The following is a 26,141-nucleotide window of genomic DNA, read 5'->3' on the forward strand; positions in this document are numbered from 1 at the left end:
TTTTTCTTTTTGTTTCTTTTTTCTTTTTTTCTTCATTAAAACAATTTAGGATTTCAAACAAAAAACAAATTCATAAAATCTTCAAGAATCCAGAAAATCTGTTTTAATTCAGAAAATGTTCGCAAGTTTGAAATGAAATTCAAAAAACATTCTCAAGTTTGCAAAAAATCACAAATACTAAAAAACATCACAATTTGGCTCCAGCTTAATTAATTCCTTTTGGATCCAGAAGAAGAATAAACCAGCCGGACATATCATACATACTAGATCCGGAGCGCGCCTTGGCGTGAGGGTGCCGGTCCTAACGTTGTGGTCAAGTAGTTAATGCTCAAGTTAGTAGGAATTCAGCTTTAACATACGCATTCAAACATGAACACAAAAAGAAAAAGAAAAAATCACATGTGATACAAGGAAGGCATTATGTAGTTCAACATCGGCAAGTGAGATTATTAGGCAGAATTGAGTAGTCGCTTGATTTCGAATGGGGAGATGTTCAATTCACCTGCATAGACACATTCATGTCTTAAGAAGTTGAAACTACCCAACTGTGGCCCTATATGTTTATCAAAAAAATAATCTTTGCTTATATATGTTTAGTCAAATGTTTGAAAAGGATTTCTAAATGCAAGCAATGGAGATTAGGGTGTTATCACTTGTCAAGGTCCTGTCACATAGACATGGTTCACTACATGTGATCTAAACCTTCCATTACTTTGTACGGCGGTGTTTTTCATAAAATTTGATCATACCAAAATAGGCAACAAATGTCATACATGACAGAGCAGTTATAATATCCGCGCAGGGTGCCTGGCTCATTGTGTTGTCCCAGCATTTAATCAAAGTGTTTAGTACTCCCAAAGGGAATTAGACAGATTGGTCACGATGGATTATCTCACTACATCAAGAATGTACCATAAAAAAGGCAGGATAACCAAGTCCTGTACATACAATTTTGTCAAAGTTATATATGCCAAAGGCCAAAGCAATTATATATACCAAAAGAAAGGCAAACCTGATATATTTATTCAGTAGAACAATTGATCTGGAAGCTCATGAATAAGGGGAAACATATATTGTTTTCCAAAAGTAAATCAACAACAATGTTGGGTATACCAAAAGCAAGGTGAGTAGGAAATATTTAATCAGTACAACAAATGATCTGGAGGCTCATAATAAAAGGGAAACATTTCTTTGTTCCAAAACTAAGGCAGGACGATCAATTCACATTAAGTTAGACACACAGAGTAGAGTTAGACAACAAAATCAAGCCAGAGCGCATCTATACAGTTCAACTAAAGAAGACTATCTGATAACTTCACTTGATTGTCTTCACGTTCGACTTCTCACATGGAACGTCACATGAACCTGCTGCGAGTATTTAGTTTAAACAATCAAGCCATAGCCAAAAAAATCATGGATAATACGGTTATGTTCTTTTAACTGACCGCTTGTGGATAGTGAGCGATGGTTTGCCCCATAGTTCGCACCATATTGGTCCTATGCGTAAGAGTTCAGTCTAACTGGTGAAGAACAATCTATTGAACAATGGTGTGTAAGAGTTCATTTAACATGCAAAGTATTGAACAATGGCATAAGGCCAGCATGCTACCTCTTGTTAAGGTCCTCTCACAAAGACATGGTTCGCTACATGGAGCTCGACCCCTTGTCTTTTTGGCACGTTGGCGTTTATGGCGGTGCTTACCTGAATATTTGAGACAACCAGCATCGGATAAAACATCGTTAATAGGAATTAGAGACAACGACGCTGGTACTCTATATATACACCCATACCTTCGTCATCACTGATGTAAATAGCGTCGCTGATTATCGCCCATTTCATAATGTGGTTATTACTGGAGTCCTAGTAATTGTGAAAGCAAAAATGCAAGAGAGTGGGATCAACGCAAATCTAGAGAGAAGAGTCCCAACAAAAATAAAATATGGTTACTCTCATAAGTGTTAATGCGCATTTTATCTTGAACATGGTCATATTCAGTGGAGAGGGAGGGAAAAAGCAGAGCAAAGAAAATTGGTCAAGCTGAACTGAAATCACATATAAGCAGTACTTATACTTTAACTAAGCACGAAAGGCATTCAACACATTGTAATCTTGAAGCAAAAGTTTTTCGTAGGTAAAACAAATAATTGTTTGTGTCCTAAACCCATCGCGTACAAGAACATGAAAAATAGCAAGTGTTTTGGTATACTGAAGGATGCATCAGCCAAAAGGCTATGACTACGTACTCAGTCTCAGTTTAGTCCAACAACAAATCTAAGTTTCTTTTCTTTCCAGCCAATCACAAGCATCCAAATATATGTGTACCAACATAGTCCAGTATCTTAATTAAAAGGCACTCAAACAACATATACGGATTTAACTCTTTCTCAAAATATTACATGGATTTATCAGTCGATCCACAAGAAGGGTAGCTTTAGAATTTCCGTATCTTATTTTGTTCTTAATGCTAAATCCATTCAAGCTATTTATTTTGTACTATCGATCCAGTAGTCGCTGTACAGAAACATATCTTAATCTTCGTTCTAAATCTATGTTGCATGATATCACTTGACAGCAGACCTATTCTCACAAGGCACAAATATTTACTGTCTCTAAAATATATATATTGTGCAAACATTGTCAAGGAAAGAGAACAGTAAGCATCACTGAAGTTCTGAATTTAAAATTTCAACCTTGGTGAAATCAGAAATAGCAGAGTCCAGTTCTCTTTGAAATGCATATGTTGTACCTCTCCCAATTGGTGTCTCTGGATAAGCTGTACTTTCCTGCCGTATCTGCAAATGTAAATGCAGATTTTCAGGCTCCTTTTCTGATTAGAGAGAATACGCAAGAAAAACTGATAAAAAACAGATTATAGGTGACAAAACCTGATAAAACCAAAAAAATAACCTAATAAAAAAAGATTATAGGTAACAAAAACTGGTAAAACTTAATGGTGAAATTTGCTTTGAAACAACAATATCCACATGTAAAAGAAATAGAGACGATATCTACTGAAAGTTCGCTGCAAATGGAAGAACTTTTTTTCATTCAGGTGTTCTTTTGATCATTGGCATACCTTGGCCTCAGAGCAGGGGCTCACTATTTTCTAATTCACTAACAGAACCCCGGACCCAAAATTAGTAAATGGATGTTCTCCAGGTTAGGATACAATACTGCTAACTATATTTGCTACCCCACCTCAACGATCACACCTCAGAACCTGCAACCCGAATGCTCGGAACCGGTTTCTTTTTACTTTGTCACTAATAGTGTGTTAATTCACCACTGTCTAGCCCCTAGCCCTGCACCTTCTTCATTTTTGATTGTTAATTCACCCATATTATCCTGCACACCAACCCAGCTAAGAAACATAGCCAGCAAACAAAGCAAGAATGTAGAACATGTAGTGTGGTTAACTGATAAGATTGATCAAACACCATTAAAAGACATTCTTAAAAAAATAATGTCAAAGTAGGCAATGAACATGAAGAGTCGGTCAACACTTACATATAAATTCTAAACATGGGAGAAAAATTAGTTTCATGTGAAAACTGAAGGGAAGGCACATGATGTGAACTTCTGACAATATAAACAATATTCTCATTCATGAAATTCTGAAGTTACCACCGCCTATACGAATAGGATGGCATTGGTTAGGACGTTAGGTACACTGTACTTTCAAAGATGATCGGAAAAAATACAGGATGAGAGAGATACCTTGTCAATTGAACAAGCTCAGCCAAGATAGTTAGATGAGATCTCCTAGTTCTCTACAAAATGCAGGGTGAAAAAAATAAGCAACGCTTGTTATAGTTCTCAATTTCTCAATATGAACCAGAAATGCTAAAATAGCCCATCTGATGCTGAAAAATATACAGACGGATGCATGAGAACCCGTTCCTTAAACAAACAGTATGAGAATGTGACGACAAAACAAATTTTATCCTTATACAAATACTATGAGCATGTAATTCCAAAGTAAACACACACTTTGCCAAAACAATAGAAACAAGATGGGATATAATGCCAAAATAAATCCACATAATGCCAAAACTGTAGGATCCAAAAAAAGGCAGTCACCTGCGCAACTAAGCAATGTGAGCTATCCTCGAAGAGCCACAACTTATACGCTGCAAGAGGAAAAACACTACTGGCTGCAAGAGGAAGAACACTACTGGTCACTAACCAGCAAAACAAATCCTAATAACATCTCCGCCAAACAGGCAAAAATGGACCTAGGTAATCATCAGAATCGGGCAGGGAAGGAACCAGCAAAGGTAGCACAGGGCTAGGAAAGGAACCAGAACAATACACTCTTCAACGGCACGCCGGCGGCCAAGGTGACGGCAAGCAAACCGCACGGCCAAGAGGTCACACCCTCGAACTACCGGCAAGACAACTAATGAAAAAGGAAAAGAGGGGAAGTGAGGACCGGCCAGAAGAACGCCTCGAAGGAGCCAAGACGGGATCGCGAGGACCATCACCTGACCGACGACGAGGAGGAGATCACGGTGAAATCCCCTAGTACCCTCGCCGGTGCACCCGGGCTCGAGCTCGGCCATGGCCGCCGCCGCGCTAACCAACGCGCCCACATGACCCGGCTTGAGCTCGTCCATGCGTGCCCCTCGACCCCGACACCGGATCCGGCACCGACATGAGCCGCTCGACGCCGAGGGGGAGAGGGCCGAGCAGCGGCGGCTCCCCTTCGGGTGACGCAAGAGGATGAGCGACGGGGGGAGGGGGGCGATGGGGAGGAGGCAGGCGCGGGTCGATGGGGAGGGAGGGAGGCGCAGAGGAGAAAGAGAGGAAGGAGAGGGGACGGCGTGAGTGCGGGAGGAGCTGGACGGCTAGGTCGTCTCCATGGGAGCGGCTGGCTTTTATATCCCTGGGTCTGAAATGGCAAAAATGCCCTCGACGGGGCAGCGAAAATACAGGCCGTGGCACACTGGAAAGGATGCCGACGAACCACACAAGCCACGATCACAGCCACAGTCGCTGACGGGCGTGGCCCACCAGCGAGTGACCCCACACGTCACGAGGCAGAAAAGTAATTCCAGAGTAAGAAAAGTCAGTAAGGAAAACCGAATGGAGGCTACTATTCATCACTATTCATTGTAGCAGTGATCCGGGCTTGATTCGACACCCGATATCATCTGAGGGCGTGATCGTTCGGCTCAGAATTCATCAAAAAACTGATCCGACGGCCAGAAATCCCGAGCGGGGAGGAGGCTGGGTGGGCACTGCTATGCTTGTTTCTGGATTAATTGGAAAATTGTACGGTGACGCTACCTACCTGCAACGTTTCGTCCAATCGGCTGGTAACATCTGACATCGTATATTGATTTCTGTATTGTATAAAAAAGTGTTCCGATGTTTATGAAATATTTGTTATTTTAACAGCTGGCCCACTACTGTATTTCACATGCAAGACAGATAGTAATGTGGCAGAGCCACTCTCTCTTCTCTCACACAGTCAATCCAACATTTCTTTCACCTTTGCTAATTTAAATCATTCATATCATTCAAACCGTATATTCGTTTTCGAATTCTATTAATATTTGAACTCCTTGCACCAAAACCTTTGAAATGACACCAATCTCGGATACTTTTCAACCATGTTTAAATTTGAACTTACATTTCATATTTCCAAATAATCAATTTAACACTGATAACATTACAATTTCACTTTCACTAATTACTATTTCACAAATTCCGAATTTACATTTCACTTTTTCACTGCCTTGTTTAAGAAAAGATAACATATATTTCAGTTGCACATTTCTTAAATAACCTATTTCACTCTTTTGAAATAATTTATTTCACATTTCCAAATAATTTGTTTTACCCTGATACGTTACAATTTCACTTTTTGTGATTACTCTTTCCCAATTTAGAATTACATTTCACTTTTCACTGGATTGTTTCAAAAAAAAATCTATTTCAATTGCACATTTTTCAGATAAACTACTTCACTATTTTGAAATAGATTGGTTCACATTTTCAAATAACTAGACAATTCCCCGCGTGTTGCTACGGGAATTAGTTGTGATAGTTTTGATGTAATTTGGTTGTGTGATTTGTATGATTGAAGTGTGTATATGGGATTTCTACTACGCAACTTTTTTCTTGTAGTTTTTGTTGGGCCTCCAACCGCAGAAATGTATTGGACAACAACAAATTGCCCTCAAGTGGATGACCTAATATTTTTCAATCCGTGGGAGGCGTAGGATAAAGATATTCTCTCTCAAACAACCCTGCAATCAAATACAAGAAATCTCTTGTGTCCCCAACACACCCAATACAATGGTAAATTATATAGGTGCACTAGTTCGGCGCAGAGATGGTGATACAAGTGTAGCATGGATAGCAGATATACGCTTTTGTAATCTGAAATTTAAAAAAAGAGCAAGGTAGCAAGTGATAAAATGGAGCACAAACGGTATTGCAATGCTTGAAAATAAGGCCTAGGGTTCATACTTTCACTAGTGCAATCTCTCAACAATGCTAACATAATTGGATCATATGACAATCCCTCAACGTGCGACAAAGAATCACTCCAAAGTTTTTATCAGATACGTAGGACAAAAACGTGTATCAACCCTATGCCTAGATTACCCCTATGTCACCATGAGAATTCACAAGTTGATCACCAAAATATACATGAACTGACTCAATTGAACACCCCATTGTCACCATGTGTATCCACGTGCAAGACATACATCAAGTGATCTCAAATCCAATATTCAACCCAACATAACAAACCTCAAAGAGCAATACTCAATTCATCACAATAAGATAAAGAGGGAAAAACACCATATGATCTGACTATATTAACAAAGCCCATGGTTACATCAAGATCGTGCCGGATCAAGAACACGAGAAAGAGAGAGAGAGAGAGATATTAAAGACATAGCTACTGGTACATACTGACAGCCTCGAGGGTGAACTACTCCCTCCTCATCATGGAGACCGCTGGGATGATGAAGATGGCCTCCAATGATGATTTCCACCTCCGGTAGGGTGCCAGAAAAGACCTCCAGATGGGATCTCTTCGGAACAGAGGCTTGCGGCAGCAGAGTCAAAGTTATAGGTTTATTTCTGGTGTTTCTCTAATTATAAGAATTTTCAGAGTAGGAATCTCATGAAAAGGAGTTATGAGGGACCCACAAGGCAATAGCCCACGGGCAACCCCTAGGCGCGCCGGGTTGCCTTCGCACCGCCTTGTGGGTCTTCTGGTCCTCCCATCAAGCTCGGGGGTATTTGATGTTTGAAAAAAAATCGTCAAAAGTTTCGTCGCGTTTGGACTTCGTTTGGTATGAATTTTCTGGAAACCAAAACAAGCAGAAAATAGCAACCCGCACTGGGTACTAGGTTAATATGTTAGTCCATGAAAGTCATATTAAAGTGCACCAAAACCATATAAAATTATTGCTCAGATGGCATGACTACTTAATAAATTATAGATACGTTGGAGATGTATCAGCATCACCAAGCTTAATTCCTGCTCGTCCTAGACTAGGTAAATGATAAAAGAAACAATTATGAAGTGTGAATGCTAGCATAGTGCTTAAATTTGATCAATGATAATTCCAATCACATTTTTCTAGCATTATAAACTTCAACTCTTTATCATAAAACTTCTCATGATCAAGTAGCAAGCTATTCACATGTTAAAGTATAGACCATAAACTTTCTAGAAAACTAAAAAACTATGTTTTTAGTCATCAAACAATTATAATTCATCTTATTTCCATGAAGGGTCTATGTAAGAGCTTTTATTTAGGAAATTCCACATACTCAACTATCATTTAGTCTTCCATGATTGCCGACAATCAAAACATATTTTTAGAACAAATTGTTTCAATCAAACACATGGGAAGATAGGGCCTTAATGTTTTGCCTCCCAACTTATTTATCTCAGGGATAATGTCAACAATAATAACTCATGATCACCTATATTCAACTGGATATATGTGCCTCGATATTTCCCCACCACATGATTCTTGGCAACTAAAGAATAATTGAGGTTGAAATGATAAGGAATACTATTGGCTCTCGCATAAAAGTAAATACTGAAAAGTAAAACATATGCCTTTCGTTGAGGGAAGCAGAGGTTGTCATGCGCTTTTGATTTTTGGATGTGCAATCCCTTAATGCAAAGGAACATCACTCTATGTTGCCCCTTGTGATAGCAACCTTTATTATGCAGCCCGTCGCTCTTATTTCTTTACCATCCCAAGTTCGTACAAACCTTATTTTCGCTTCCAATAAAAGATCATACATATTTAGGAGCAATTTTATTGCTTTTTGCACTGCTGACAACTTATTTTGAGGATCTTATTCAATCCATAGGTAGATATGGTGGATTCTTGTGGAAGAAAAATGCCTCACAAATTTTGGATGCACAAGCAGTATTCCTGCTTAGTACATATTTTTTGGCTAGCAAAGATCCTAGCAAGCACCACATGTTAGAGGTTCCATAACAATATAACTTCTATGTGAATATAAGCAAACACAACTCACTACGTTGTCTTCTTTGTCCAACATCAACTACTTGGTGAAGCTTGAAAATAATTAATGGGGGCTCTCAATCATAGAAGATGTCCAAGATAGTATATTTATATGTGAAATCTCTCTTCCTTCAATATTCTTTCACGAATTGTTCAAGTGACCAATGTTGTATTTGCTAACTTTCAATAATATGTGAAGCTACTTCTAGTAATACAAGCATATGAAGCACATATAATTTCAAGTTTATGATATTCAATTCATTGAGCAATCTACTATTAGTACATAAGCGAAGCACAAGAGTAAATGAAAAACTACTCCAAAAAGATATAAGTGGATATCAAATGAGTAGTTAAACAATTAAGTAGCTATGTGAGGACTCTTTCTCTCATTTAAAACTTTTAGATCTAGGTATAGTTCTAGATATTTTATTCAAACAAAAACCAAAATAAAATGGCACTCTAAGAATAGAACATATCATGTGAACAAGTAGAAACTTAGGCTAAACCAAAACTAACCGATAGTTGTTGAAGAAGGAAGATGGGATTGATATGTCTCCAACGTATCTACTTTTCCTAACACTTTTCCTCTTGTTTTAGACTCTAATTTACATGATTTGAATGAAACTAACCCCGGACAGGCGCTGTTTTCAGCAGAACTACCATGGTGTTGTTTTTGTGTAGAAATAAAAGTTTGTCAGAATGGAACGAAACTTTGCGAGGAATTTTTTATATAATATATAAGAATTTCTGGAGCCAAGACCTACCGGAGAGGGGAACCTGGGTGGGCACAACCCACGAGGGTGTACCCCTCTCCTGGCGTGCCCAGGTGGGTTGTCCCCACCTGGTGGCCCCGCATACCCTAAAACCGATGCTATAAAATTCCATTTTTCCAAAAAAACAGGGAGAAAGAATTATCGTGATCCATGAGACGGATCCGCTGTCACCTCCCTTTCTTCATCGGGAGGCCAGATCTGGAGTCCGTTTGGGGCTCGGGAGAGGGGGATCTTCGTTCTTCGTCATCACCAACCCTTCTCCATCGCCAATTGCATGATGCTCCCCACCGGGAGTGAGTTATTCCTTCGTAGGCTCGCAGGTAGGTGAGGACTTGGATGAGATTCATCATGTAATCGAGTTAGTTTTGTTAGGGCTTGATCCATAGTATCCACTATGTTCTTAGATTGATGTTGCTATGACTTTTCCATGCTTAATGCTTGTCACTTTGGGACCGGGTGCCATGATTCCAGATCTGAACCCTTTATGTTAACACCATTATATCCATGTTCTAGATCCGATCTTGCAAGTTATAGTCACCTACTACATGTTATGATTCGGCAACCCCGGAGTGACAATAGTCGGGACCACTCCCGGTGATGACCGTAGTTTGAGGAGTTCATGTATTCACTATGTGTTAATGCTTTGTTCCCGTTCTCTATTTAAAGGAGGCCTTAACATCCCTTAGTTTCCAATATGGCCCCCCTGCCACGGGAGGGTAGGACAATATATGTCATGCAAGTTCTTTCCATAAGCACGTATGACTATTTATGGAATACATGCCTACATTATATTGACGAACTGGAGCTAGTGTCGTATTGCCCTAGGTTGTAATTGTCACATGATGAATATCATCCAACAAGCCACCGATCCAATGCCTACGAATTTATCTTATATTGTTCTTGCTAAGTTATTACTGCTATCATCACTGTTAGACTTGCTACAAAATTACTGCTATCCCTGTTAACGTTACTATTGCTGCTATCACCACTATCAAAACTATCACATTACTTTGCTACTGATTACTTGCTGCAGATAATTAATCTCCAGGTGTGGTTGAATTGACAACTCAACTTCTAATACCTTCAAATATTCTTTGCCTCCCCTTGTGTCGAATCTATAAATTTGGGTTGAATACTCTACCCTCGGAAACTATTGTGCCCCCCTATACTTGTGGGTTATCAAGACCTTTTCCTGGCACCGTTGTCGGGGAGCATAGCTATATTTGTTGAGTCAGTTGGGATTATTATCATATTATCATTATGAAGAATCTGAAAGATGCTAAGACTAAGATATTTCCCTCAAAGACGAGGGAAGGTAAGGAACTGGCATCTAGTTCTGCTTTAGATTCACCTTATATTATAAGTAAACTTGCAACACCACCACATGCTATTAGTTCTGATATGTTACAATTTATTGATGATGCTACTACTACTATGGATAATTGTAGCGACCCGACCTCAAACGGTCAAGTCTCTGTGCTTCAGTGTCATCCCTGGATCGGTAATGCTGACACACACAGTACTCGAGGATTTATAACAGAGTAGCAATCACACACTTATTACATCGAATGTCTCCAAAGAGAACTTATTACAATAAATATGGCTTAAGGCCATCTAATACGATAACAGCGGAAGGCTTGGAAGATAAAGTGAGTCCATCAACTCCAACGGCATAGCTGAGCTGCACGACAACGACCTAACGAACCTTACTCCTCGTCTGAAAAGTCTGCAACATAATATGTTGCAGCCCAAAAACGGGTCAGCACATGGAATATGCTGGCAAAGTAACACATTATAGCAAGAACAGAATAATGCTATCACTACATGCATATTTGGCTGGTGGAAAGCTCTATGGTTATAGTTTTTGCGAAAAGCCAATTTTTCCCTACAACAAAGGAATAGATTTTAATTTAACTATCATGGTAGTTGAAACATCATTGAGAAGGTTCCTCCAACTCAATCCCAATTAAAGTAATTAACAACCCAACAATATTAATTTAAGTAACGTAATGAGATACTTAAGATACTCCAAGTACTGATACTCAAGATGTCCATAACCGGGGACACGGCTAACCATGATTAGTTTGTACACTCTGCAGAGGTTTACGCACTTTTCCCCACAAGACTCGATCACCTCCGTTGAATTTCTCACACTACATGATGTTTGAGAAACGGATGACCGAGACACAGTCTTTCAGAAACATTAACTTTCTACTCCGGGCAGACCATACCAAACCTATAACCCACTACCTGCTGATCCACCTCTTCAAGAGCTTCACGTAACTTACTCAACCATGCTAGAGCCCATAATAGCTTGTGGCTGCACACGGAAGTTTCTAGCATGAATCATCTCAGTTCCCTTTGAGCCTGGGTGGCGGTCCATAGGAAAAATCACACGGAACCCCGGGATTTCCCAAAAATACAGGCAACACTGGGTTCCCCAGGTGCCTCAATCCACCCAGATGTGTATTTAAGTTGCCACCTTAAGTTGAACCATTAATTAACAATCTCACATCTGTCATGGATTTTACTCACCCAAACCATGTCTACGAGCATAGCATAGCAATATAAACAACGCGTAGAAGTAACTCCCAAGGGTTTGAATGTAACAGGGCAATAGGTTCTACCTCATCAACTACTTCCCAACCCACAAGTTAATCACATCCTAACCATGCAATTTTGGAGGATTGGAACTAATGCATAAAAACTGGGTGATAAAGGGGTATGATCAAAGTGTTACATGCCTTGCTGACGATCCGCAAAACCTAGGACTCGTAGTAGCACGCTTCGCACTCCGGGTGTTCTATCGCAAAAAAACAATAGCATACATAAGCAATCAAGCAAAGAAACACGGGTAAATCTCAAATAAGAAGATCTAACCAGAAAGTTCAACTTAAGAACTCCGGTTTGCAAAAAGAATCAAATCAAACGGAGCAACGAAACTCAAACGGCGAAAGAAACAAGATCCATTTACTAATCTGGACCTAGGTTAAATTTTATAGTAGCAAAAGCTTGTTCAAGTTGGTTAAACGGAAAGAGGGTCTTGAGACGAAAATCTAGGCGCTTGAATCGCCTGATTCCGACAAACGAGCGAAAATAGAAACTAGAACGAAAATCGGATCAGAAATCGCGATCAGAAATAACCGCGGAAAAATCCGATAAAAGAAAACTGACGAACAGGCTAATGAACGAGCGTTCGTTGTCTGTAACTAACGAGTGAAAACCGTTCGTTAAAACGAACGTACGGACGAACGTCCGCTAAAAAGAAAACCGGGAAAACCCGGCGAACCGAAAAAAATGAACTAGGGTTTTTTTAAAAACCAGATCAGTTTTCTTTAAAAAAAACCAGCGGCTACCTCGTCGGTCCGGCGAGACACGGCGGCGGCGGGGCGGCGCGGGAGCGGCGGCGGCGGCGAGGCGCGGCAGGGGGCGGGGCGTGGCTGCGGGCGGGGCTGCAGCGGCGGTGATGGGTGGTGGTGGCGATGGGGAGGGGGTGGGGCGGCGTATATGAAGGGGAGGGGGGTGCCTTCGGGAGGGGGCAAGGGGCGGCGTATATGAAGGGGAGGGGGGTGCCTTGGGGAGGGGGCAAGGGGCGGCGTATATGAAGGGGAGGGGGGTGCCTTGGGGAGGGGGCAAGGGGCGGTGGAGGCGAGTCCTAGCCGGACTCCTCGAGTTGGCGGCAGCGCGGCGCGGCCGGTCTCCTGGGAGGAGACGGCGCGCGGGAGGGAGCAGGCCGGCGGCTGGGCTTCGGTCCAGTTAGCCTCTGCGCACATTTTTTTATCAATTCCACCTAAACCAAAAAAATCCTAGAATATAAAATAAAATTCTAAAAATGCCAAAACAAATTTTCACCGTCAAATAAAATATTTAGAACGAGATGAACATTTTCTTGGCCCTAAAACGCAATTTTGAAAACGTGCAATTTTTCTAATGCAAACAAAATTGCAAATAAAATTCAAATAAAAACAAATTTTGATTTTTTTATATTTTTCCTCCAGTATTTCAATTATTTTGGAGAAGTCATATTATCTCCTCTCATATATTTTAATATGAAATATTTTTGGAGAGAAAAATAATTAAAACCAAAAATCCTCGTTCCAATATTTGATAAAATCAAATATGAAAACCGGGGAAATCCCCAACTCTCTCCGAGGGTCCTTGAGTTGCAATAAAATATGATATGCAACAATGATCTATGTATAACATTCCAAATTGAAAATTTGGGATGTTACAAACCTACCCCCTTAAGATGAATCTCGCCCTCGAGATTCGAGTTGGCTAGAAAATAGGTGTGGGTGGTCTTTGCGAAGATCATCCTCTCGGTCCCAGGTGGCTTCGTCCTTGGTATGGTGGCTCCACTGAACTTTGCAAAACTTGATAACCTTGCTGCGGGTGACTCGACTGGCAAACTCCAAAATCTTGACTGGCTTCTCCTAATAAGTCAAATCATTGTCCAACTGAATCGCTTCCAAGGGTACGGTATCTCTTAGCGGTATATCGGCCATCTCAGCATGGCACTTCTTCAACTGGGAAACATGAAACACATCGTGAACTCCTGACAGTCCTTCAGGTAACTCCAACTTGTAGGCAACTTCTCCCATCCGTTCCAACACACGATACGGTCCTACAAATCTTGGGGCTAATTTTCCCTTAACTCCAAAACGTTTCACCCCTCGTAAGGGTGATACTCACAGATATGCTCTATCTCCAATTTCATAGGTTACCTCCATGCATTTCGAATCTGCATAACTCTTCTGTCTGGACTGAGCTATCTTCAGTCTATCTCGAATCAGTTTAACTTTCTCCTCAGACTCTTTGATCAAGTCTGGTCAAAACAACTGTCGGTCTCCAACTTCATCCCACATCAACGGTGTTCTGCACCTTCGTCCATACAGGGCTTCGAACGGTGCCATCTTCAAACTGGCTTGGTAAATATTGTTGTATGAGAACTCTGTTTAAGGCAAATTGTCATTCCAACTAGATCCATAATCTAGCGCACAGGCTCTCAACATATCTTTTAGAATCTGGTTGATTCTCCCGGTCTGTCCATCTGTCTGCGGATGGAATGCTGTACTGAACTCCAATCTCGTTCCCAAAGTCTGGTGCAACTGGTGCTAAAACTTGGAGGTAAACTGTGTCCCTCTATCTGATACGATGGTCCTCGGAACTCCATGCAGACACACGATCCTGGTCATATATATCTTGGCCAACTTCGCACTGGTATAAGTTGTTTTCACTGGGATGAAGTGTGCCACTTTGGTCAAGCGGTCAACTACTACCCATATAGAATCATAACCTGATTTAGTCCTGGGAAATCCGGTGATAAAATCCATGCCAAGTTTATCCCACTTCCATTTGGGTATCTGCCTTCACTCTCTGACATACATCACATACGACTACTCTCTTGGTCTGCCCATCTATCTGCGGATGAAAAGCTGTACTGAACTCCAGCCTGGTACCCAAAGTTTCATCTAACTGATGCCAAAACTTTCAGGTAAATTGTGTTTCTCTATCTGATACGATGGTCCTCGGAACTCCATGTAGACATACGATCCTGGTCATGTATATCTTGGCCAACTTAGCACTTCTATATGTGGTTTTCACAGGGATGAAGTGAACTACCTTAGTCAAGCGATCAACCACTACCCAAATAGAATCATAGCCTGATTGGGTCCTGGGTAATCCTGTAATGAAGTCCATGCCAAGCTTGTCCCACTTCCAATCTGGTATCGGCAAAGGCTGAAGTAATCCTGCTGGTTTCTGGTGCTCTGCCTTAACCCTCTGACATACGTCACATACTGGGACATACTCGGCAATATCCTTCTTCATACCTGTCCACCAGAAACTTTCCTTCAAGTCCAAATACATCTTCGTGTTGCCCGGGTGTATTGAATAAGGCGAATCATGAGCCTCCTGAAGAATCAATTTCCTGATCTCTGGGTCATTTGGCACGTAAATACGCTGCTCAAACCATAAGGTTCCATGTTCATCCTCACGAAATCCTTCTGCCTTTCCTTGGTACATCATTCCCTTTATCTCCGCAATACGTTTGTCTAACTTCTGGGATTCTCGGATCTTTCCCAACAAAGTGGATTGAATTTCCATTGCGGCAACAAAACCTCGTGGTACTATCTCCAATCGAAGATCTCTGAGATCATCAATTAACTCCTGAGGTAATCCTCCTGCTGTGAGGGTATTGACGTAGCTCTTGCGGCTCAATGCATCTGCCACAACATTGGCCTTTCCTGGGTGATAGTGCAATTTCATATCATAATCCTTTATGAGCTCCAACCATCTTCTCTGCCTGAGGTTCAACTCCTTCTGCGTGAAGATGTATTTCAAACTCTTGTGATCCATGTAAACATCACACCTATTTCCAATAAGAAAATGTCTCCAGGTCTTGAGTGCGTGCACTACGGCTGCTAACTCCAAATCATGTGTGGCATAATTCCGATCATGAGGTCGAAGCTGACGTGAGGCATATGAAACAACTCTTCCTTCTTGCATAAGAACACCTCCAAGTCCCTGACGAGAAGCGTCGCAATGTACTTGGAAATCCTTGCGTATATTCGAAAGAATTAGCACTGGGGCTGTGACCAAACGTTTCTTTAGCTCCTGGAAACTGGCCTCACATTCGTCGTTCCAAACAAACTTAGTGTCTTTCTTCAATAACTCTGTCATGGGCTTCGCGATCTTGGAGAAATTCTCAATAAACCTCTGATAATATCCTGCGAGTCCAAGAAAACTGCGAATCTCTCTGACTGAGGTGGGTGCCTTCCATTTGGTGATGGCTTCAACCTTGGAGGGGTCTACTGCTATTCCTTCCTGATATAACATGTCCAAGAAATCCGACTTCCTTCAACCAAAATTCGCACTTGCTGAACTTGGCGTATAATTGATGTTCCCTAAGCTTTCTCAAGAACCAAGCGCAAATGTTCCTTGTGTTCTTCTTCATTCTTCGAGTAAATCAATATGTCCTCAATGAATACCACAACAAACTTATCCAAGAACTCCATGAATACCTTATTCATCATACTCATGAAATAGACAGGGGCATTTGTCAAACGAAAAGACATGACTGTGTACTCATAAAGTCCATATCTCGTGGTAAAGGCTGTCTTGGGTATATCTTGTTCTCGAATATTCAGCTGGTGATATCCTGATCGAAGATCGATCTTTGAGAAAACTTTTGCTCCTTGTAGCTGGTCAAACAAATCATTGATCATCGGCAGAGGGTACTTGTAATTAATTGTCACCTCATTCAACGCACGATAATCTACAACCATTCTCAAGGATCCATCCTTCTTCTCAACTAGAAGCATTGAGGCTCCCCAAGGTGATGAACTCGGTCGAATATAACCTTTTTCCAATAATTCCTTAATCTGCTTCTTAATTTCCTCCAGACCATTTGTGGGCATCCGGTACGGTCTCTTGGATATTGGTTCGGTGCCTGGTAAAAATTCGATCAAAAACTCTATGTCCAGATCCGGTGGCATGCCGGGCAATTCCTTGGGGAATACATCGGGATAATCCATCACAACTGGTACTTCCTCCTGAACAACTCCCGAAAGAGAATTCACTTGAGTCCTCCTTGGTGTATGGCTCGACACATACTTGATCCGTTTCCCCTCTGGGTGGTGAGAAGAATCGACTTACTAGCACAATCAATATTCCCTTCATACTTGGATAGCCAGTCCATGCCTAGAATTACGTCCAATCCTTGTGATTCTAGGATGATGAGGTCTGTGGGGAAAACGTGTCTGCCTATGGTCAATGGCAACTGAAAACATCCCTGACTAGCCATAGACTTTGCTCCTGGGGAACTCACTAACATTGGTGTTTTAAGGGCTACGGTCGGCAACTTAAACTTATCCACAAATCCCCTTGATATGAATGAATGTGATGCACCAGTGTCAATAAGAACAAGGGCTGTAAATGAATTAACCAAGAACTTACCGATAACGATGTCAGGCTGGTCATAAACTTCCTCCACATTGACGTGATTCATCTGACCTCTGGTGAAGGGATTGGGCTTCTTGCCTGCAGAGCTTCCATTTCCGTTCCCGTTCTTCGCCTCGGGACATTCAGTGGCGTAGTGTCCGGTTTTTCCGCACCTGAAACAGGTAATGTGGGTTAGATCCTTCTTTGCCGGTGTAGTGGGGTTGGACTGGTGCTGATTGTTGTTTCCTCCATTCCCATTGCCATTCCTATGGCCATTATGGTTATGTCCATTTCCGCCATGATGAAAATTTCCTCCATGGTTATGGTGAGTGTGTCCACCATACTTGCCGGATCCTGATCCATTATTTCCCGAGTACGGGGTATAGTGGGGCTTCTGCTAAACTCCAGAGTTGTACTTTCCCTGTCCGTACTTCCTCTTGCGATTCTCCACCTGCTTTTGCTTGCCTTCCAGAATCAGAGCCTTATCGACCAACTCTTGATAATTGTTAAAGGTAGCCACAGTCAACTGAAGTCCCAGATCATCGTTTAGTCCCTCCAGAAATTTCTCCTGCTTAGCGGCATCATCAGCCACGTCTCCGGGAGCATACCTAGATAACTTGCTGAATTCCTCCACATAATCACCAACAGAATGATTTCCCTGGCGTAAGTTGCGAAACTCACGCTTCTTTAGACTCATAGCTCCGGCTGAAACATGTGCGGTACGGAACACCTGCTAGAACTGATCCCAAGTAACATTGGCTATGGGAAATGTAGTGGTGTAATTCTCCCACCATGATGCTGCTGGTCCATGCAGTTGATGTGCGGCAAAGCGCACCTTCTCAGCTTCGGTGCATCCTGCGGTGGTCAGCTCCCTTCCGATCTTGCGAAGCCAGTCATCTGCAACGATCGGCTCCGTGCTGCTAGAGAACACTGGTGGGTTCAACCTCAGGAAACGGGTAATGTCGGTGTCAAAACCGGCGGATCTCGGGTAGGGGGTCCCGAACTGTGCGTCTAGGCCGGATGGTAACAGGAGGCAAGGGACACGAAGTTTTACCCAGGTTCAGGCCCTCTTGATGGAGGTAAAACCCTACGTCCTGCTTGATTAATATTGATGATATGGGTAGTACAAGAGTAGATCTACCATGAGATCAGAGATGCTAAACCCTAGAAGCTAGCCTATGGTACACTAAAACCCTCCAGTTTATATAGACACCGGAGAGGGTTAGGGTTACACAAAGTCGGTTACAATGGTAGGAGATCTACATATCCGTATCGCCAAGCTTGCCTTCCACGCCAAGGAAAGTCCCTTCCGGACACGGGACGAAGTCTTCAATCTTGTATCTTCATAGTCCAGGAGTCCGGCTGAAGGCATAGTCCGGCCATCCGGACACCCCCTAATCCAGGACTCCCTTAGTAGGCCCTGAACCAGGCTTCAATGACAATGAGTCCGGCGCACAGATTGTCTTCGGCATTGCAAGGTGGGTTCCTCCTCCAAGTACTTCATAGAAGATTTTGAACACAAAGATAGTGTCCGGCTCTACAAAATAAGTTTCCACATATTGCCATAGAGAGAATAATATTTACACAAATCTAATCTGCTGACGTATTCCGTAGTGTGACACTGCACCACGACCAAGCCTTTATTCTAATCGTTTTATTGTCCCACCTCAGCGTGTCATGCGAGGCGGTTTCCTTGGCACGTCTCGTCGAAGCAGAGATCGTGTCCCCTTATTCCGGGATTCTGATCAATACGGGCGTGGGTAACCCAACCCTTCTAGGACTCCTAGACTATAGGCAAGTCCAAACGGCCACGGAGAGGACGCTTGATATTCACCCTCTTTATAAAGGGACAAGGTTTTTCCCTCCCGTGCTCAATCGAATCCTTCCCCCACCTCAAGCTCAAACACCCAAGGTTCAGGTCAGGTGCTCCGAACCTTCAATCATGTTTGGATCTAGCCTTCAAGGCCGATGGGTGCCTTCCTTCGTCACGGAAGAAGACATCAAAAAGTTGAGGGAGGCTAGATATCTGACCGCCGAGGTTTTGCATCGGCTGCCTGCCCGAGGGCAGGCCGTCCCCTCCCCCGAACCCAACGAGAACGTCGTGTTCGTCTCCCACTTCCTCCGAGGTCTAGGCCTTGCTCTGGATCCTTTCGTCATGGGTTTGATGTTTTATTACGGGCTAGATTTCCATGATCTAGCTCCGGACTCCTTTCTTCATATCACGACATTTATTGTCGTGTGTGAGGCCTTCCTCCGGGTTACCCCTCACTTTGGCCTGTGGCTCAAGAACTTTGAAGTAAAGCCGAAGATGATCGAGGGGCAACATGCAGCGTGTGGAGGTGCCTCAATATGCAAGATGACGGGAGCTCCATGGCCCAAAGGTTCCATTCCAGAGGTGTCTGAATTGTGGCAACAGGAGTGGTTCTACATCACGGCTCGTAGAAGTGCCAAGGGGGCGGCCGCCCCTGTTTTCCGCTCGGGCCCTCCACCACAACTGATGTCATGGATCAGCAGAGGTCTGAGCTAGGGTCCAGCCAAGGACGTGCCTATACTGCAAAGCCGCATTCGAGATCTCTTCAATGGAGATTTTAGTTTGGTTGCGGTAATACAAGTTATGCTGGTTTGTCAAGTCCAGCCTTGCAAACGCCGGCCCCTTTTCTTGTGGGAGTTCAATCCCAAGGGACCGCGTGTCATTCAAAATTTCCTCGGCCTGACACAAGAGGAGATGTACAAGTCATTCTTCGGACCTCAGGTAGAGTGCCCGGAAATCACCGAGGACGTGGGCCTGAGCAGTAACCGCGCCGCCGAACAGGTAAGGAATCTTCCGGCCGAACATACTATCTCTCATTTGTTACGAAGTTATTTCTGAGAGTTCGCTTTTTGACCAGGACTGGCTAACAAAGGCGAAGTTGATTCGGTGTTCGGCCCCCCTCCCTGAGGGTTTGGACAATCCGGTATTGGAAAAGATGCTCCAGGTCGCACCTTGCCCGGAGCCCTTGAAGGAAGATACTGGGGAGGATAATACGGGCGGACGCGGGCCCCCAATGCTGCCCATTCTAACCGAGGGAGCCAGCGTCTCCATGAAGGAAGACGACCGGGGGAGGAAAAGGACTGCGCCCGGGGATTCAGAAGCCGAAGCTTCCAAACGGGAGAAGAAGTCTCCCACAGAGGGTCCTACCTTGGGGGGTGCTTTCGCCGCACAAAGTCCGCGGGGGTATCAATTCCCCAGCGAGTCGTAAGTGACCCAAAATAATTTAATAGTACAGGTATGCCATCTTTTTCTTCTAAGAAAATAACCACCGCATATATCTTTGCAGTTCGGGCCTTAGCCCCTCTCAAAGGAGCTCGTCTTCGGGGGATGTTCTTCTAGAGATGATGGAGAGCGCAACGCCTCCTCCGGACTCCTCCGCTCCAGAAGCGGGCGACCCCGAAGTGTCATCGCGGAGGGCCTCTCCGAGTCCGGTGAGGCTAGAAGATAGTCCCATTGACCCCCGAAGCTCCCAGTGTCCGGCTCCCGAAGAGAGCGGACAAAAGAGTCTGGCACCGTCTGGTGTGCGATCAGATATTCCGAGGGAGTTGGTGGGGCGAGCGGCCATCTCAGATGAACACCGTGTGCTGATGAATACGGTGATGGAGAGAATCTCGTCCGCCGAAAGTGGATTGCATGAAGCTTTTATGAGTCTACTGACAGGCTTTGAGGTACGTAAAATAATGTATGATAGTCCTGCACATGCTAGGTGTGCCCTGTGTAGATAGTAGCCCCTGAGACTCTGGTTGTCGTCGGAGAGGACGACGAACAGAGGATCATATTCCCAGGTAATAACAATACTGCCTCTATGTGTAGGTGATGGAAGCTCTGGTGGCTAGCCGGACTAGCGAGTTTGCCCATTTAAAACGGCAGTTGGATGCGGCAGACGCTGGCATCGAGCTTGTTAACAAAAGGCTTGACGAGGCACACGGTAAGTGTCATTATCTGGTAAACGCCACATAGTAAGAGCAGCATGATGCCCGTATCTTTAATATGTTGTGACTGCAGATGGAGCTGCCACTGTTGAAGCCTTGCGGGCAGAACTTGCCCGAGCCAAGGAACAAGCGAGGTTTCGTAATGCGGCTGCTTTGAAGGCGGCCGAAGAGTTGAAAGCCGAGAAGGCCACGCATGGCGAGAGCCGAGATAAGATGGCCAAGATGGCCATAGAATTAAAAGCCGCCGCCGACCGTTGTCGGGTTCTTGAAAAGGAAAACCTAGCGAAGGCATTGGACCTTGAGAAGGCTGCTGCGACGAGAAAAGACATCCGCTCTGCTATGAGGGCGAAGAAGGAGGAGCTGCGGGAAGCCGAGGATATTGTAGCTGGGAAATCCTTTATGTTGCGGAGGAAGTTCGGAGATCCACGGTATGCCCCTCTGGATCGGCTGTGGAGTTCGCAGGATGTGTATATGGATTTGGCGGCGAGCGCTGCCGATGCAGCCAAGTGCTTCCAGGGTCAGACGGACCGTGAAGTGGACCAGCTGTTTTGGACACAATTCCATTCTCCCGAGCGTCTGCTTTCATTGACTGACCAATTAGCCGAATGGGCCGAACTGAATAGGTTGTCCGGACTTGCCATGAGGTCTGTTGTGGATCAGCTATGGCCGGAAAGGCCGAAACCGAACAGCTATTTCAGCTTGGTGCAGCAGTTCCTTGACGTGGTGCCACACATTAATGCAATGAAGAGGTCGGCGTGCATAGAGGGCTCACGGATGGCCTTTGCCCATGTTAAAGCATACTGGGCGGAGACAGATGCTACCACTGTTGCAGCGCGGGATTCGGCCATAGGTCGAATGGCTGCTGAGCACTACTTTGAAGAAGTTCTTGAGGGTGCTCGTTTGATAGAGACCCAGTGCTCAAAAAAATATTATGTTTATGTTATCTCATTGTAAGAGAAATGCTTTTATAAATTTTTATAAGGCTATTTTTATACTTTTGCCTGAAAGTAATATGATGCCTCCTGGGCGGCCGTTTATGTATACATGTGTATAACCTGAAAGATTGCAGTCGTCGGCTTCAACCCCCATGCATATAATGCAGAGGTGCTCGCAAAAAACACGCGTTCACACTTAACCCAACGTCTTGGTCCTATTAAGGAGGTGATAGCGGAGCGAGCGAGGCAACCGGACTATAATGCTTTAGCACTTTCACTTAGCCATAGGAGTTTGACAGTGGGGCTACTAGATAGCCCCTGGTGACTCCGCACTCTCCCGGTCCCGGGGTGCGTACATGCCTGGCCGGAAAACGGCCCTTCGTTAAGGCGGAGGAATTCTAACATTCCAATAGGTCATCGAGTGGTTGAACAGCCTCACGCTATATCATGACAGTCAGTTTTCGGCTTTCACTACTGAGGTGCTCGTCCGGATGAACCAGGGCACAATCGTAGTAGTTCTCCTGGTGCTACCTTAGCCGGTAAAGCGGAACGTAAGGCACCAAAACACAGGAGCCGGGCAAACCCAACATTTGACCAAAGACAATGATTCGGAGCTGATGCATATAGGGCCAAACTTGCGACGCCGAACACTCCCTAAGGTATTCGGTCTTTGTGGTATAAACCGGGCCTAATTAATGGCCTTTGTAAGAAGCCCCTTGTGTCCAGGTACATGCATTGTTCTGGCGTGGCCACATGCCAAGATGTCAGCATCCTTCTCAACGGTGGATATGTATCAACAAGAGACAGTAAAAAAGGTTTACGCAGGGTCTTAATCTAAAAAGAATCCTTGGAGCGGGTCCCCGCTGCACGTCGGCGCATGTGTCTCCGTTGTGTCGTATCCTGGACGGGTGTAGCACGATGATCGTCTGTGAAAGAGAGGAATTTAGGTGAAAAAGTTGTCGTGCAAAAAGATAGTTTTTAAAGAAACCATGTATAATTCAAGATGAGAAGAAATTGCCACTTGTCTGCACGCCTTGAGCCCCTTGTATTGACAAGGGGTGTGACCATTTATTCGGTATAAATAGCGGCGCCGGACTTGATTAGTTGTGTCTGAGGTCTTGACGACCTATTGGATGCTTTCGCTGGTCCGGGCGCCTTTAGTGTGCGGCTGCCAAGGCAGCCGCACTCTCTTCGGTGCGCAGAGATCACTTGATATTTCCGTTCACTGAAATGATGCCACGTGGACCGGGCATCTTGAGTGTGAGGGAGGCGTAGTGTGGTATTGCATTAAAGCGAGCGAAAGCTTCGCGTCCGAGCAGTGCTTGATAGCGACTTTGGAATGGAGCGATGTGGAAGGTTAAATGCTCGCGACGGAAGTTATCGGGGGAGCCGAATATAACTTGTAGTAGGAGGGATCCCGTACAACGAGCCCCTGGGCCTGGAGTTACTCATTTAAAGGTAGTATTGCAATGGCGAATTTTTGTTGGGTCTAACCTCATCCCGCGGATTGTATCCTGATATATTAGGTTTAGATTGTTGCCACCGTCCATCAAGACTCGTGTGAAGTGATATCCGCCAATTACTGGGTCTAATACCAAGGCAGCCCATCCTGCGCGTCGGCTTGCTGAGTAATCGCGATGGTCAAAAGTGATCGGTTGAGACGACCAGTGGCAGGACTTCGCGGTGACACGCACTTGGGTATATTTTCCTGGGAGTGCCGCGTTGTTTTTTCCCTTGATCACGTGTAACACGTATATTGTTTTGACTTCTGGTGGAAATTTCTTTTGTTCCCCAGTGTCTTGCTTGGGAGGCTCGTCTTCGTCTTCACTTGGTGTATCCTCCCCCTTGTGTACGGCGTTGAGCTTGCCGGACTGCTTGAAGACCCAACATTCTCTATGGGTATGATTAGCAGGTTTACCAGGGGTACTATGGATCTGACATACTTGGTCCAGAATTTTGTTGAGGCTGGACAATTCATCCCTGGTGCCTTCAGAGGGCGGCTTTTGACCTGGCCGAGAGCTTTTGAATCCGGCGTTTACTGCCGTGCCCTTCGTGATGTCTTCTTTATTCCGGCGTTTGTTATTGCTGTTGCGCCATGATTTCCCGTTTCCATCTCTAACTTCAGATGTACTAGGGTCGCTGGTGCTGCATCTGGCTAGCCAGCTGTCCTCACCCGCGCAAAAGCGGGTCATGAGGCTTGTTAATGCGGCCATCGTTCTCGGCTTATTTTGGCCGAGGTGTCTGGCGAGCCATTCATCATGGACACTATGCTTAAAAGCTGCCAAGGCTTCGGCGTCCGGACAGTCGACAATCTGGTTCTTTTTAGTAAGAAACATGTTCCAAAGTTTTCGGGCTGACTCTCCGGGCTGTTGAGTTATATGACTCAAATCGTCCACATCCGGAGGTCGGACATAAGTCCCTTGAAAATTTGCCCGAAAGGCGTCTTCGAGCTCTTCCCAACTTCCAATGGAGCTTTCGGGGAGGCCTTTAAGCCAGTGATGAGCTGGCCCTTTGAGCTTGAGGGGTAAGTACTTGATGGCATGGAGATCATCTCCTCGAGCCATATGGATATGAAGGATGTAGTCCTCAATCCAGACCCCAGGGTATGTTGTTCCGTCGTATGTCTCTATGTTTACGGGTTTGAATCCCTCTGGAAATTCATGGTCCAGCACCTCATCGGTGAAACATAGGGGGTGTGCGGCACCCCTGTAGCTGGGTGTACCGCGTTGTTCGGATGTTTGTTGTGTTGCATTGTATGCTGGGGCGCGCTTGCGTGGTCCATAGATGGATCTTGTTGCGCCGTTCTTTGGGTGCGAGCCCTCGCATGGGTCGCGTGTTGTATTGTGAGTGGTGTTGTATGCCGCTCTGTGTTGGTAGAGGGGTCGTCTATCCAGCCAGGTGGCTGCTTTGATATTTGGTTGTGAGGGGGGGTCTGAGGCCTCCTCATCGAATTCAGGTAGCAGCTTCCGCTTTGGGTAGCTCTTGGAGGGGCAATTGTCGCCGAACCTCAGTGTTGTGTTGAGTATTTTACTCCATCTGATTTGGAGTGTGTCTTGCGCAGCCTTGAGCCTTTGCTTCTGCTTTTTAAGACTCCTCGCGGTGGCAACAAGCCTTTTACAGGCATTCTGCTGCTCCGGATGCCTGTCCGGCGTTATGTCGTCCGGACCATTATCCTTGATAGAATTTGTTTGTTCGGTTTGATTATCCGGATTGCCGTTGTCCGGCAGCAGTTCGCCCTGCTCCAGCGCTGGGTCTGTGTGATCGTTATTTCTGTCGAGGAGGGATTTGGGGCGGTGCTTGCCGCTTTGACTGCTTCTCAAGGGAACAAGCCTTCGGTGCGTCCTTCCGCTCCTTGTTGTCATCTTTTGGTGCACCACCATGTATACGTCATATGACGAGGTGGCTTTCCAGGGCCCAATAGGCGCTGGTTCTTCATCGTCTCCTTCATCGGCGTCCATACCATCGATGTCTTCGGAGTCGAAGTCGAGCATGTCTGTTAAATCGTCGACAGTGGCTACAAAGTGGGTGGTGGGTGGGCTTTGAATTTCTTCATCGTCCGTATCCCAACCTTGCTGACCGTAGTTCGGCCAGGGCTCTCCTGATAAAGAGAGAGAGACTTTAGTGTCTTCCGAATATCGCCGAAAGGCGAGTGCTGAAAGATGTCCGCGGCAGTAAACTCCATGATCGGCGCCCAATCGGATTCGATCGGCAGGGGCGCGGAGGGTTCGGAGTCCGGAGAGGAGTCTGGCTCCTTGGAGTCACGAGTCTTGCGGAGTGCGGGGCTGGTGTTCGGCTCAATCACCATTGGGATCGCAGCCCCCGAGGCGGCATCCAACCACCCATCCTCGATCGGCGCAGTTGGCTCCGAATTAAGGGTCGAAGCCCATGCGGGTGCGGCCTCCAGGGCACTGTTCGGCGGCAGAGCTAGATCATGCTCGTTGTGACAGTGCGGCGCGCTCGGCAGTGGCTCGAATCCATCGAAGATCAAGTCCCCGTGGATGTCAGCCGTGTAGTTTAA

General features: G+C 44.7%; 1 protein-coding gene across 3 annotated transcripts; it reads right to left on the reverse strand.

The window, feature by feature from the left end:
- Window positions 1–1,340: 1,340 nt before the first annotated feature.
- On the reverse strand, window positions 1,341–4,151 carry LOC125506441. Of its 3 annotated transcripts, none has more exons than XM_048671257.1 (8): window positions 4,082–4,151; window positions 3,719–3,771; window positions 3,509–3,631; window positions 2,748–2,793; window positions 1,792–1,861; window positions 1,610–1,702; window positions 1,446–1,497; window positions 1,341–1,368 (listed from the first exon to the last, which is right to left on the reverse strand). In XM_048671257.1, exons 3-8 carry the CDS (start codon window positions 3,607–3,609, stop codon window positions 1,356–1,358), a joined length of 375 nt encoding a protein of 124 aa, XP_048527214.1. In that variant the 5' UTR covers window positions 3,610–3,631; window positions 3,719–3,771; window positions 4,082–4,151; the 3' UTR covers window positions 1,341–1,355. The 3 variants fall into 3 exon arrangements, 1 of the variants encoding a protein (XP_048527214.1); XR_007282661.1 differs by having other exon boundaries at window positions 1,354–1,368; window positions 1,446–1,535; window positions 2,692–2,793; XR_007282662.1 differs by lacking the exon at window positions 3,509–3,631 and having other exon boundaries at window positions 1,354–1,368; window positions 1,446–1,535; window positions 2,692–2,793.
- Between the last annotated feature and the right edge of the window lie 21,990 nt (window positions 4,152–26,141).

This window comes from Triticum urartu, chromosome 5 (genome assembly GCF_003073215.2).
Source record: "Triticum urartu cultivar G1812 chromosome 5, Tu2.1, whole genome shotgun sequence".
Classification (NCBI taxonomy): Eukaryota; Viridiplantae; Streptophyta; class Magnoliopsida; order Poales; family Poaceae; genus Triticum; species Triticum urartu.

Bases quoted from the DNA above. Each gene is read 5' to 3' on its own strand.
- LOC125506441 (XM_048671257.1), bottom strand. From the start codon at position 3,609: ATGAATGAGAATATTGTTTATATTGTCAGAAGTTCACATCATGTGCCT. The intron at 1,703-1,791 runs GTATGGGTGTAT...TCAAATATTCAG, and splicing joins TTACATCAGTGATGACGAAG to GTAAGCACCGCCATAAACGC. The intron at 1,498-1,609 runs GTAGCATGCTGG...TCTTACGCATAG, and splicing joins TGAGAGGACCTTAACAAGAG to GACCAATATGGTGCGAACTA.